At 44.8% G+C, this 12,871-nt stretch overlaps 1 protein-coding gene across 3 annotated transcripts in view; it reads left to right on the forward strand.

The window, feature by feature from the left end:
- Positions 1-12,871, forward strand: part of HEATR3 (HEAT repeat containing 3) — a 366,680-nt gene that overhangs the window by 255,404 nt on the left and 98,405 nt on the right. For all 3 annotated transcript variants that reach the window (XM_069604764.1, XM_069604763.1, XM_069604765.1), the window contains exon 10: positions 3,752-3,834. In XM_069604764.1, the coding sequence (XP_069460865.1) occupies positions 3,752-3,834 (83 nt within the window). The remainder of the gene's footprint in view (positions 1-3,751; positions 3,835-12,871) is intronic.

The raw sequence follows: 12,871 nt of genomic DNA on the forward strand, positions 1-12,871 counted from the left end.
AATACCTTCTCTGGGATAAACTGTTTCCCAGAGAAAGTAAAGTGAAATTGACTTTACTAGTCTTTTCAAATTCCTAGGCCCAGCACACCCCATCTTACAATAGAGTAGTGGAGGGGTTACCTAGAATCCCCTATGTCTAGAAACTCATGTAGTAGCCAAATGCTACCCTTTCCTCTCGAAATGGCTGGTGGCAGTGGTTTTTACAACGAACTACCATGATTTTTCCCGACCGCGAACACCTGTAGCGTTAAATCGGGGGAGCCATGTTTTTCAAGATGGTGCCTGAGCCTCCTTTGTTTAAACGGGTCCTGGTCTTCTTTTTTTTGCCATTTCTTTTTTGAAAGGTCCTTCTAGAGTTTGTCTTTGCGCGCCAAACCAGATTTGGTCCCTATGTTTCTATGCCTGTGGCGGGCTTCAGGACTGAAGACCGCCTCTGGCGCCTTAGTGTCTGGGGTGGGCATGATGTGAGGGAGGTGCCCGAAACTCCTTGTGCTTAGTCTCCTATGAGACCCGAATGCACTCTGGCGTGATGTGGCTGACTGTCTGGCAAAGACAGCCACACTGCTGGGTGAGTGGCAGCTAGGCTGGAATGAATGGGAGAAAACTGTTTAAAAGGTGAGTCCCTTGGCTTGGAAGGCAGAGTCGACCACTGGAACGAAAGAACCAAAGAAGAGTTGGAAGAGGACGGCTGCTGGAACTCCTGGACCGTTGGTTTGCCCGGTGAAGCCCTACTGCAGGTCCGAATCGGCAAGTTCATCTCGACAGATAAGCCCTTCAAAGACGCCTTCTCCCTTTTGAGTTGGTGGGACCAATAAACTCATAAGCCACCTAGATACCATTCTCGGAGCTGGTTGTATTTTCCTCAGAGTGCTGCAGGAAACGGAGTAGCCATGGAGAAGGACACCAGTTTGTGTGCTTGATGACAGCTTGAAGATTTTCTTTTGCCAGTTTTTTTACCAGTCCCAGTGCAGTGCAGGAGTCCCCCGAGGTCCTCCCTCTAGTCCCCACGACTGAGGCTCAGGAACAGCGAGATCTGCAGGAACTGCCAGGAACAGACGTCTTCAGCTGCATCTTTTTCGTCATTGTAAGGTACTATGAAAACCCGACCGAGAGAACTTAACTATCACTGCGAAAGTGCTTGAAACTTTGGCAACTTGCAGGCCTACTCAGCTTGTGAACCAACATATGAATCTTTCTTTACGAACTACTTCTGAGAACTTAGGCCAAGACCTTTCCGTTTAACTTCCAGAACTGCTTTATCCTATACAAGACTTTAGCCCATTAACTTTGGCCTAACCTATTGCATTGAATCAACTCCTGGTGAACTCAAACTATTTGTACTGTTTTAGAGTAACTGTATTGTTCTTTTGATTAACTTATGCCTTTTTGCTCCTACTTCAAAGTAGTTTAACTGCCTCAGAACCTGATATTGTGAAGTATTGAAGTATATTTTTGTGTGATATAGATTGCCTCATTCTAGTGAATGTTTTATAACTGACTGAAATAAATTAATACATGTTTTACCAAGAAACCTCGAGTATAAGAGTCTATTTGAATACTTGTAATTCTAGACCTCTGTGTAACACCCTTACAGCTCACATTCCCTCTTAAGATAAACCTGACTGCTCGGCAGCGCTACCACAAAACTGTGTAGTACAGACTTATTCCAAAGGTTGCTTTTGCTTACACCTGTAGTCCTAGTTGTGTGTAGTGGTCCCAAAGGGCATACAAACTTTGCCTAACAGAGACTAAGCACAGGGAGCTTCGGGCACCTCCCTCACTTCCTGCATACCCCAGACACTCTGGAGCCAGAGGCGGGTTTCACTCCTTAAGCCTGCCAAAGGCAAATGTACAAAGAGACCAAACCTGTTTTTTTGCGCCCAGAGAAAAACTCGAAGGACCTTTCCGCAAAGAAATGGCAAAAAAAGACGACCGGGGACCATTTTAACAAAGGAGGCTCAGTGCCACTTTAAAAAACATGGCTCCCGCGATTTAACGTTAACTAATTTAACCGGAGCTGCGAACAGTTCGCGGTCGGGGTAAATCATGGTAGTTCATTGCAAAACCACTGCCACCAGCCATTCTGAAAGAAAAGGGTAACATATGAATGCTACATGAGTAACTGGACAGAGGGGATACTAAGTAACCCCTCCAGCACTCTATTGTAAGATAGGGTGTGCAGGGTCTAGAATTTTATAGGACTGAGTGAAGTCCATTTCACTCCACTGCTCTGGGAAACAGTAGTTGATCCCAGAGAAGGTATTTAAACCTTGGGAAATCTGAAAGACCTCCCTGTGGCACTGCACTGAAGGTGCTGTGTGACACAATTGTAAAAGATTATGCCTGTGGAGTTGGTTAGACCCCATAACCAAAAATAAACACAGTGCATAAAATCACATTAAAATACATGAGAAAGTGGTAAAAAGGGTCTCACTCTCTGCAGGTAAAAATAATCAAGTGCCCAATATCCAGCAAAGTTGCTGGTGGTCTCTAAGGTAGAGGGAATTCGCACATTTTTGAGAAGTCTCCCTAACAGGAACCTTAACAAGTGAGCCAAAAAACGAACTTCATTCTTCAGCCAAGACAATTTTCCTGTACAAAGCCTAACCATATGCGGAAGGTGCAAATATGGTACAGAACTTTAAGAAAACTGGGAAACACTATCTCATTGAAAGGTAATCTTGGGGAAGGGGAACCCTGAGGTTTGAACTACTTATTGACTTGAGGGCAAAGCCTTCAGATATTTTGTGTTTTGAACTGTGTTTAGGAACTTGGGGAAGGGAACCCCTAGTACTCTCCGATCCACACCATCCTGAATTTAAGGCAATCCTCAGACTTGTGTTGCAACTGCTTTATACTTGGGGAAGGGAGCTGAAAGAAAGCTGTGAGGTGAATAGATTTCCGAACATTATGTTGAACACTGTTTTGTTGGTTGCTGACATCCCTACACTTTATAGATCAGTTGTGAGGGCAAGTATAGGTTTTGGACACAGACAGATTCCTAAGTTGAACTCTTGGACTTCGACTTTCCTTATTTTTGTTTTGGGCTGGAAATCCCACCATATTATAGGGCAGGCTAGGCCTTTTTCTATCCTGACTTTTAAGTTAATAAAGTTTTAATATTAATTTAGAATCTGTTGTCTGTCTTACTCCAAGATGCCTTCACAACACACGCATAATAGCACCTCCAAATTCTCCCAGATTTCTGGTCTCTGGTCCCTCCGAGGGCATTCAACCAAAAGCGCGTTGGGACCATAATTATGGTGAAAGGCGCTGTAACAAATGACTGAATAGCTTACTGTGTCTACCGTAGCGATCTTTTTTTTCAAGTGCTTGCACATAGCAGGGCAATACAAACAAAGTGCTGTAACCCAGATTGAGTATTCTGATCGGATTGTACTGAGTTCTTGAATGTTTAACTGTTCAGACAAAACCAAACGCAGACCAGGAGGGAAAACTGTTCTTTAACAGGGAACCAATCTTTGGAAATATTTGTAGCCTCTAACAAGGCTTTCAGTGAATTATAAAATGCTTGTAAAGGCATTGTTAATCTTTCTTTTTTTTTCTCTGTATGGTCCTTTCTTTGATATTACCATCCCCTGCTTTCCCACCTCTTCGGTCACATAATGTTAGTCCTAATGCACTATGAAGCAGTATAAAATAATGTGTTGTTCACTTGTCTCGGCTGTAATCCTTACTTGTACTAAAACACCCACCATTTTTTAATTTCATTTTTCTTCTTATTTTTAAGGTTGTGGTAAAAACGGCCAGCCCTAATAGGACTGCTGTTGATATCTGTGTGAAGAATCCATCTTGGAAACTATTAATCAAAAAGTAAGCACTTTGAAAATATGCACTCAAATGTAGTACCTACACACATACCTCATTTAAACGTTCCTATTGAGGAACATCTTTCACTGATTTTGCAACAAAAGCATAACTTCATTTCATTTGTGTTCCTGCTTTGACCCCCTAAAAAGATTGTGCCGGATTCATTCTAACAAGATGGTTACAATTCTTATAGGCGTGAGAAGTGTAAAGACATACAATTATTGACTAGTACTTTCAGATACACTCTAAGCAATTAAAAACCATAGGCAAGTATTATCACAAAACTACCATCAAAATAGATGGATACATTCACCTTTGGGGGGGGTTCTAACGGAACACCAACACTTTACTTTTAGCAACATTATGCAATTGTAGCAAGTGCACCACTCAATAACTGTGAGTAGAGAAGTGAGAATTACAGAAAGTAAATGTCAGTGCCAATAAACACAGGTAAGTAATGTAGGTAGAAAACCTACAGATGGACCTAAGGCAAAGCTAGCATTTAGTTTGGTCAGCCCTTAAGGGGAGTGTAGCCATGTGCCCAGAAGTCACCGGTTCAATAAAACACACTGTTCAGGTGAGTTTACTATTGGTTTGCGACAGTATTTACCCTGAAGACTGTTAGGGGAGTTTAAAGTCCACTTGAGGTAAGGCTCTATAAAACTATACTAAGGATCTTGTTAAAAGGCAGAGCAGCCTGTTAGTCAAAGTTTGTATGCAGTACCCTCTAGGAACACTACAAACAACTCTGACTACAGGGATAGGCAACCCAAACTTTGGTATAAGCTTGTACTACACAGTTTTGGTAGCATGTTGAGCAGCCAGGCTTATCTCAAGAGGGGAAATGTGAGCTGTAGTGGAGTTACACAAAGATTCACAGTTACAGGTATTCAAATTAACTCTTATACTCAAGGTTTCTTGCATGAACAATTATTAATTTATCAGTCAGTTATACAGCCTTCTTCAGAAGGGAGCAATAGAATAGTAACACACAAATACACGTCAATACTGTACACTGAGTTTCTGAATCAGAAAAAGTCAGTTTTGGGATGGCCCACAGACACAAAATACACAGTGACTTCAATAACTAGTGTGCTGGGGACATTAATATCTTACTGTTGGCGTTCAGAACACTCCTAAAAGTTGGTAAAAAGCAAAGGTTATTAGAACACAAGAGACCACATATATTCTTAAGCAGGCAAATACTTTTGGATCCTCCAAGAAGAGTCCTACAATTCAATAGGCTAATCCAAAGTAAATGGGCAAAAGTCTTGTATTGGATGAAGCACTTCTGGTAAGTAAATGGAAAAGTCTTTGCACTAGTTCTTAGGAGTCTTTGATGAAAAGCAGAATCAAATGTAGGGCCACAAGCTGATTACACTTGTGAGTTGTGGAAGTTACAAGCACTTCTACAGTAAGAGGTAAGTTCTCTTAGACTTGTTTTACAGTACCTTAGAAATGAAGAAAAGATGCAGCTGTTGGCTTCTGTTCCTGTGCAGCTCTGCAGATCTCACTGTTCCTGGTCCTCTGTCATGGGGACAAGAGGGAGGACGTCGGGGGACTCCTGCAATGCACTGGATGGTCAGAACCTGCAACCGGCAAACTTCACTTTTCAGTGTCTGTTCAGGAGTTTCAGCTCCTCGCACCTACCGCAAATGGCAACACTGCGGTTCCTGGCTATCAAGATGGACTTTCCTTGCTTCTGGGGTCCCGCACTCTGTTGAGGGGGCAGAGGCTTGGTCAGTCCTGCTTCCTGGGAGTCCGGAGGATCTTCCAAAAGCTGTAGGCCAGCTTAAAAGCAACGTACACAATATGGTGTTCCTCTCCCTGGCTATACAGTTTCCAGCAGCAACTCTATGGAAATTCAACCAGCTCCGAGATGGATGTCGAAGTGGCTTACTTTGGAGTTGATTTGTCCCACCAACTCAAGGGGAGAAGTCGTCCTTGCAGGGGCTTCCCTGTCGATGCGAACTTGGCGTTTCGGCACTGCAGCAGGGCTTCACCGGGCAAACCAATAGTCCAGGAGTTGCAGCATGCATCCTCTTTGTTTTTCTTCGGTTCCTTCGTCCAGAGGTCGACTCTGCCTTCCAAGCCAAGAGACTCGCCTTTTATTCCTTTCTCTCCCATTCATTCCAGCCTAGCTGTCACTCTCCCTGCAGGGTGGCTGTCCTTGCCGGACAGACAGTCAGCCAGCCAGCCAGTCACCACAGAGTGCATTTGGGCCTCCTAGGAGACTAAGCACAGGTAGTTTCGGGCACCTCCCTCACTTCCTGCCTACCCCAGACACCCTGGAGCCAGAGGCGGCCGTCACTCCTGAATCCCGCCAAAGGCGAAATGAACAAAGAGGCCAAACCTGGTTTCGCGCACAGAGAAAATCTCTAGAAGGACCTTTCCACAAAGAAATGGCAAAAAAAGAAGACCGGGGCCCATTTTGTCAAAGATGGCTCATACGCCATTTTGAAAAAGATGGCTCACGCGGTTGCTTTGCCAGAGCTGCGAGCGCAGACCACGGTAAGTGCAAACCATGGTAGTTCAAACGAAACCACTGCCACCAGCCATTCGGTGAGCAAAGGGTAACATAAAAAATGTTACATGACGATCTAGACACAGGGGATACGAAGTAACCCCTCCAGTACTCTATGGTATGATAGTGTGTGCTGGGTCTAGAAAGTTACAATGGTAAGTAAAGTCAATTTCACTTTACTGCTCTGGGAAACAGTAGTTTATCCGAGAGAAAGGTATTTAAACCTTGGGGAAATCTGGAAGACTTTAAAAAACAAACAAGGTGTCTCAGTAACATGCGGAGACACAAATAGGTGCACAACTGGTACAATCAACAAGATTGCAAATATATTCTTTGCTTAAATAACGAATCATGTACGAATAAATGACAGATTCTTAAAATAAATATAATATTTTATGATTTTGTAGATCAAATCAATTAATTATAGCCAATATAGACAATTTCAATCCCTGTTAAGTAAACAAGGATAAATATTGCAAATCTGCTTCAGATCATTACATACTTTCTCGTATCCCAAGAGGGAACACTTCGGAGTAAAAGCTTACCTTCAAAAGGCGATGGACCTGAGCGCACACAAGCCGTTTTTACATGTTCTAGTAACACTTTTTAAGGTGTTTAATGCTTTGTAAGTCCAATCCCTAACTAGAAAAAAAGTCAGTGTAGGTGTGGATAAAAAGTCTTAATGTAGCAGCTGTGTTAGGCAAGATTGTATGCAGTACCCTTTGGGTGCACTACAACAACGCTGAACTCCTGGCAATAGGAACCCAACCTTTGGTATAAGTCTTTACTACACAGGCTGGTAGTGTGGTCCAGTAGCCAGGCTTATCTCAAGAGGGGTCAATGTGAGCTGTAAGGGAGTTGCACAGAGATTCACAGCGACAAGTATCCAAAAAAACTCTTACACACAAGCTTTCTTGATTAAAGAATTATTAATGTATTTAAGTCAGTTTGAATAAGCCTTCTTCAGAAGGGAGCAATATAAAGCAACACCCAAGTATTCACACAATTATTCTTAAGCAGGTAAGTACTTTCAAAATAACCCCCAATGCAAAGTCGGTTAACCCATTCCTGGAAGGAAGACACAAAACATAAGCAGAGCAGAGGAGAGAAGTCATTCAAGGAGCCAGGCCAGCCAATGTTAAGTTAGCAAAAGTCCAGGTGAACGGAAGCACTTCTTGCAGGTAAGTCAAAAGTCTTGAACTGTGTTTTAGAAGACCTGATGGAATAGAAGAAATCAAAGTAGGGCCACAAGCTATTAGACTTGTGAGTAGTAGAAGATGCAAACAACTCTACAAGAGCAACCGAGACAAGTCTCCACCGAGATCAAGCAAGGTGGCACAACAAGAGGTAAGTTCTCTTAGACTGTACAGTACCTTTAGGTTGAAGAAGTGCAGCAGATGGCTTCTGTTCCTGTGCAGCTCTACAGATCTGTCATGATGCCTACCCCCAAGGAGCCAGACCGGATCCAGCGCCTCCGGAAGCAGGCATCATGTTCTCGGGGGGGGGGGGGGAGGTCCAGCGGCCCCTGTGGGCGCCAGGCTCATATTGGACATCAGTCCTGGCGCCATAGGCGCCAAGCTCATAACAAGTGAACTTATGTAAAGAGTGATTTTGTGTAAACGTACCTGATGCAGACCATGCTGCAACATCCAGGCCTCCTTGAGGCCTGAATGGGACAACTTTACCTGTGGGACTATTTTGCCACTCGGCGTGGTCAGGGAAGGATACATACCTGGTTGGGGAAGGATACATACCTGGAACTTCTTTGGAGGCTATTTAAGCCACGCCCAGACAGCAGCTCACGCTTCGCGTTGTTCTGCTCCTAGCAGCTGGACGCTCACCGTGTCGGCTCCTGCATCCTGGCTCCAACCACGCCCGATTAGATCCTGGAACACCTAGAAGGAGAGGAGAGAAGAGAGAAGGTGAGAACAAGAACATTGCCAGTTGCTTACCTGTGTCCGGAGTCGTCACGCCGGCTACCTGAAGAAGAAGAGTTTATTTTAAACGCTTCGTGTCGCTCGTTGCAGCGCCGCGCTCACTCACCTGTCCACGAAACATCTTCATACTTCATCGCGACCCTCTGCATGGTCCACCGCATACCTGCACCTAGAGGAAGAAGAAAGACAAAAGGTGAGCAGCAGGATCGTTATGATGAAACCTGGGTTCCATCTTTAATACTTACCTGTCTGTACTAGGCGGGTCCTGTCAGCATCTCGGGTCGGCGCTGCTTCTTGGGCAGTTACCGCACCCCGGCCCCTAAGGGGAAAAAAACAAAGCATTACTGGATGTATTTAAAAGACATTTTCAAGGAATCATCTTACCTCTTATCCACCTGAGTTATTTCCGGCGATTCCATTCTTCACTCCTAAAACTCCCGCAGTTTCTGTAATAAGGAACGGACTTCAGATTTCGAAGACAGATGAAAGGGAGATCATTTTCTTGAACTTTTACGAACTACATACTCACGGCGCTTGCCTGGAAAGTCAGGTGAACTTGAACCTCACGTTTCCAGCTAACCAGTGAAGTAACTGGATATGCACGCACCCCTGCACCAGAAGCAGGATGGAGAGTTCATCCTTTCAAAACCTAAGGTGAGACTTAGCGGGGGGAATTTTAGGAGGTGGCCAACGGAGAGTGAACTGGGAGGTGGGAAGCCAAAGCGTCACTCCGTAGATAGCTAACCCCCTTTCTCCATCCGCAGAAGGATTCTCCTGCAGATTAGACAAGCAAGGTTCGGAGGTCCTGTCCAGTCGGTCTTCCGAGTTCTGCGCATCACCCTAGAAGAGGCCACAGCAACCCAGACCAGATCAGCGCCTCCGTGGGAGTCAGGTGAGCGTTAAAAGATCCTGGTGTTCCTGTGCCTCAGGCGTGGGGACAAGAGGGAAGACTTCTGGGGACTCCTGCAATGCAATGGGACGGTCACTGACCGCAACCGGCAATCTTCAAACAAGTGGCACTTCGGTGTTTCAGCTCCTCGCGTCTATTGCAAATAGCAACACTGTGGTTCCTGGCTGTCCAGATGGGCTTTCCTTGCATCTGGGGTCCAGCACTCAGTTGAGGTGTCACAGGCTTGGTCAGTCCTGCTTCCTGGGAGTCCGGAGGATCTTCCTGGAGCTCTTGGCCAGCTTAAAAACAGCGCACACAATCTAGTTTTCCTCTCCCTGGCTATTCGTTTCCAGCAGCAACTGCAGTGGAAATTCAAACAGCTTTGAGTAGATGTCCAGGTGGCTTACTTTGGAGTTGATTGGTCCCACCAACTCAAGGGGAGAAGCCGTCCTTGCAGGGGCTTCTCTGTCGATACGAACTTAGTTTCAGCACAGCAGCAGGACTTCACTGGGCAAACCAACGGTCCAGGAGTTGCAGCAGGCGTCCTCTTCAAGTTCTTCTTCGGATTCCTTCGTCCAGTGGACGACTCTGCCTTCCAAGCCAAAAAGCCTCACCTTTTATGCAGGTTTATCCCATTCATTCCAGCCCAGCTGTCAGTCACCCAGCAGTGTGGCTGTCCTCGCCAGATAGCCATCCGGCCAGTCACCTAAGACTGCATTCCTGTCTCCTAAGCAAAGGGAGTTTCGGGCACCTCCCTCGCTTCCTGCCCCTGCCAGACACCCTAGAGCCGGAGGCGGGCTTCACTCGTGAAACCCACCAAAGACAAAACAACCAAAGGGACCAAACCTGGTTTGGCGCGCAGAGTAAATCTCAAGAAGGACCTTTCCGAAAAGAAATTGTGAAAAAAGAAAACCAGGGCCATTTTCACAAAAAATTCCACCATTGGGCTGCGAACGCATCCTGCAGTAAAAGCACACACAGTAGTTAAAAGTAAACCACTGCCACCAGCCATTCATCAAGGAAAGGGTAACATAAAAATGTTACATGAGAAACGAGACAAAGGGGATATTAAGTAACCCCTCCAGCAACCTATTGTAAGATGGTGTCTGCTGGGTCTAGAAAGTTACAAATGTAAGTAAAGTCAATTTCACTTTACTGCCCTTGGAAACAGTAGTTTATCCAAGAGAAGGTATTTAAACCTTTGGGGAATCTGAAAGACTTCCCTGTGCCACTGCACTGAAGGTGCTGTGTGACACAATTGAAAGATGCCTATGGAGTTTCTCAGAAAAGGTTGGTCCAAGAAAAAGTTCTTCCTCACTCCAGGGTGACAATTAAAAAGTCCTAAGTCCAGCACAAGAGCTGGGGAGGTGGGGGGGTTGTATCTAAGGTTGAAGGGAATTAGCACAGACATGAGAATATTCCCTAACAGGAACCAACTCCCAGAGGGGGTGTCGGCTGGCTGTCCTGATTGGACAGCCAGACTGCCCCTTGCTGTAAAATGCAGGAAGGGCGTGCAGAAGTTGTGCTGTAGTTCCTGATAAATACTCCGAACCTGGAGGCTGCTGACAAGGCGATCACTGGAGCAGAAACCGAAGAGGAAAATGTAGAAATGACGGCTATCGTGATTTCTAGTCATCGGAGAGCCTGTTGTGTGACCGGTGCATGCTGTTACCCTTCCTTCCAAGCGACCACGACCCAGAGCCTACTGAGACCCACTAGACTCAAGAAAACCTGCATTTTTAGCCATCACACGATGTACTGCAACCTTGCTGGGCTGCAATACCCTAATTCCCTCGGACCTCGAGCCACAGTGCGGTGCATGGTCTTCCGAAGTCTGAATCCATCCGAACCTTTGGTGGCCTCCTCCTTGCTCTCGAATACGACCAACGATATTAGTTCTTCGTCTGGCTGCTGAAAAGGTCGCAAAACCACAGAACCACATCTAGCTGTGAAGAAACCCTTGGCTGGAGTCTTCCCTGTTGATCCCTGCTGCAAATTCCCTTAGTGTCTTGTCTTCACAACAAGGAATTAATCGACCAGGTTTTTGACTGCAGATCCAGGGGACGTTCTGCTGCAAACTCTTTTTCTGTGCTGAGGCTCTGTGTTGGCTGGGGTATTACTCACCTTGAGCCTTTTGTGATTCTTGTGTAGCTTTGGGGTGTCTCATGTGATTGGAAGTCCTCTCATCCAGTTCACCCAGGCCCACTGCTGGAATCCTCCTACGGGGGTCTTCTTTGAAGTCCCTGAACCCTAACTATCCAGAAAGTGAACTACTTGTTTTGAAGAGACTTCTACAATCCCACTTGGAGGTAAGACTTTAGTAAGCTATCCCAGTGGTTCGTAGATCCCCAACTCTTACTATCAGTCTGTACTACTCCGAGAACTTGGTAGAGTGTCAGAGCAGTCAGGCTCATCTTAAGAGGAAGATCTGAGCTTTAGCGAAGTACACTGAACCTAGTGGTAATGCCCATCAGAGTAACACTTGCACATACATTTATATTTAAATATAGATTTATTATATTTACACGAGTCATTTATTTATTCACATTTGTAGAGCACACAACAGCCCTTAGGCAACGTCACTGCTAATTACTTGGCACAATAAACCAAAACACACAGGTATACTTTACAATACTTTCAAAAGGCCACTGCACCCACAAAGTAATATGGTAATTGCATGTAGTCGGCTTACACATATAAGAGTGTCATTTTTGGGAACTAAAACAATTGGTTTGTGTTATGATTCAGGTTCCAAGTCTTTTAAAGTCCAAAATGCAACCCTAGCTAAAAGGCAGTTCGGCGAGACTTTAAATCTTGAAAAGCAGCAGAAGTCAAAGGTTCCTGTGGATACTTTCTAGTCTCTAGGAAAGAAGATCTAAGAAGACTTAACCAAGGTTTGGAGACCCTGTTAAAGGACTCACTAAAGGGACACAAACAGCGGCTTGAGTCTGAGGGGGTTGCACTGGTCGAAATATTGATTGGAATCCAAAGGTCCCAAACCAAATTTCTTCCAGTCCAGATACACAAAGGCACTCGCTTGGCAAACCAGAGCGTTCGCTTGGGAAACGCATGCCCTCATGGCGTTTCCTGACCTCAGTGGGCAGGAAGATGGCCAAAGGACAGAATTTAAATTGTGTTTAACTAAATTGTACTCAAATTGAGATAATGCAGTAAAAAAAAGATGGTGCACGGTGGTGAACCGGTAAAATAAGTGCAACTTGGTTCACTGTCAACAGCCTGTCCTAGACACCTCAAAAAGGCAAAAGTTGTGTTAGCAGAAACAAAGGCAAAAGGCATACAAATTATCCCCTGCAGCACTTGACTGTAAGGTACTATGTGCTGCATTAAAACACAGGAGATCATGCAAGGGGAGAATCCCCCTTCACGATTACCTTATGGGATGACAGAGCCCACAAAATAAATAAGTCTGGCAAGATAAACGAAGCCAAAAGGCTTCACTACTCTCAAATGTCTGCCAATGGTCAATACATAATCAATATCTGGGAGTTTCATTTATGTCAGTAGAAGAAAATGTATAAAAAGGACATTTTTTCTTAACTAGCAAAATGTTGAGTTTTGTCTGCAATATATACTTTGTCATATATAAAACGTGTTTAATTTACTTTTTGCGGTTTTCAAAAGGTGAGAACTATAATGGATGAATTTCTACAATATTGTATACATTAATAC

Source organism: Ambystoma mexicanum, chromosome 1p (assembly GCF_040938575.1).
Source record: "Ambystoma mexicanum isolate Mex_15411 chromosome 1p, UKY_AmexF1_1, whole genome shotgun sequence".
NCBI lineage: Eukaryota > Metazoa > Chordata > Amphibia > Caudata > Ambystomatidae > Ambystoma > Ambystoma mexicanum.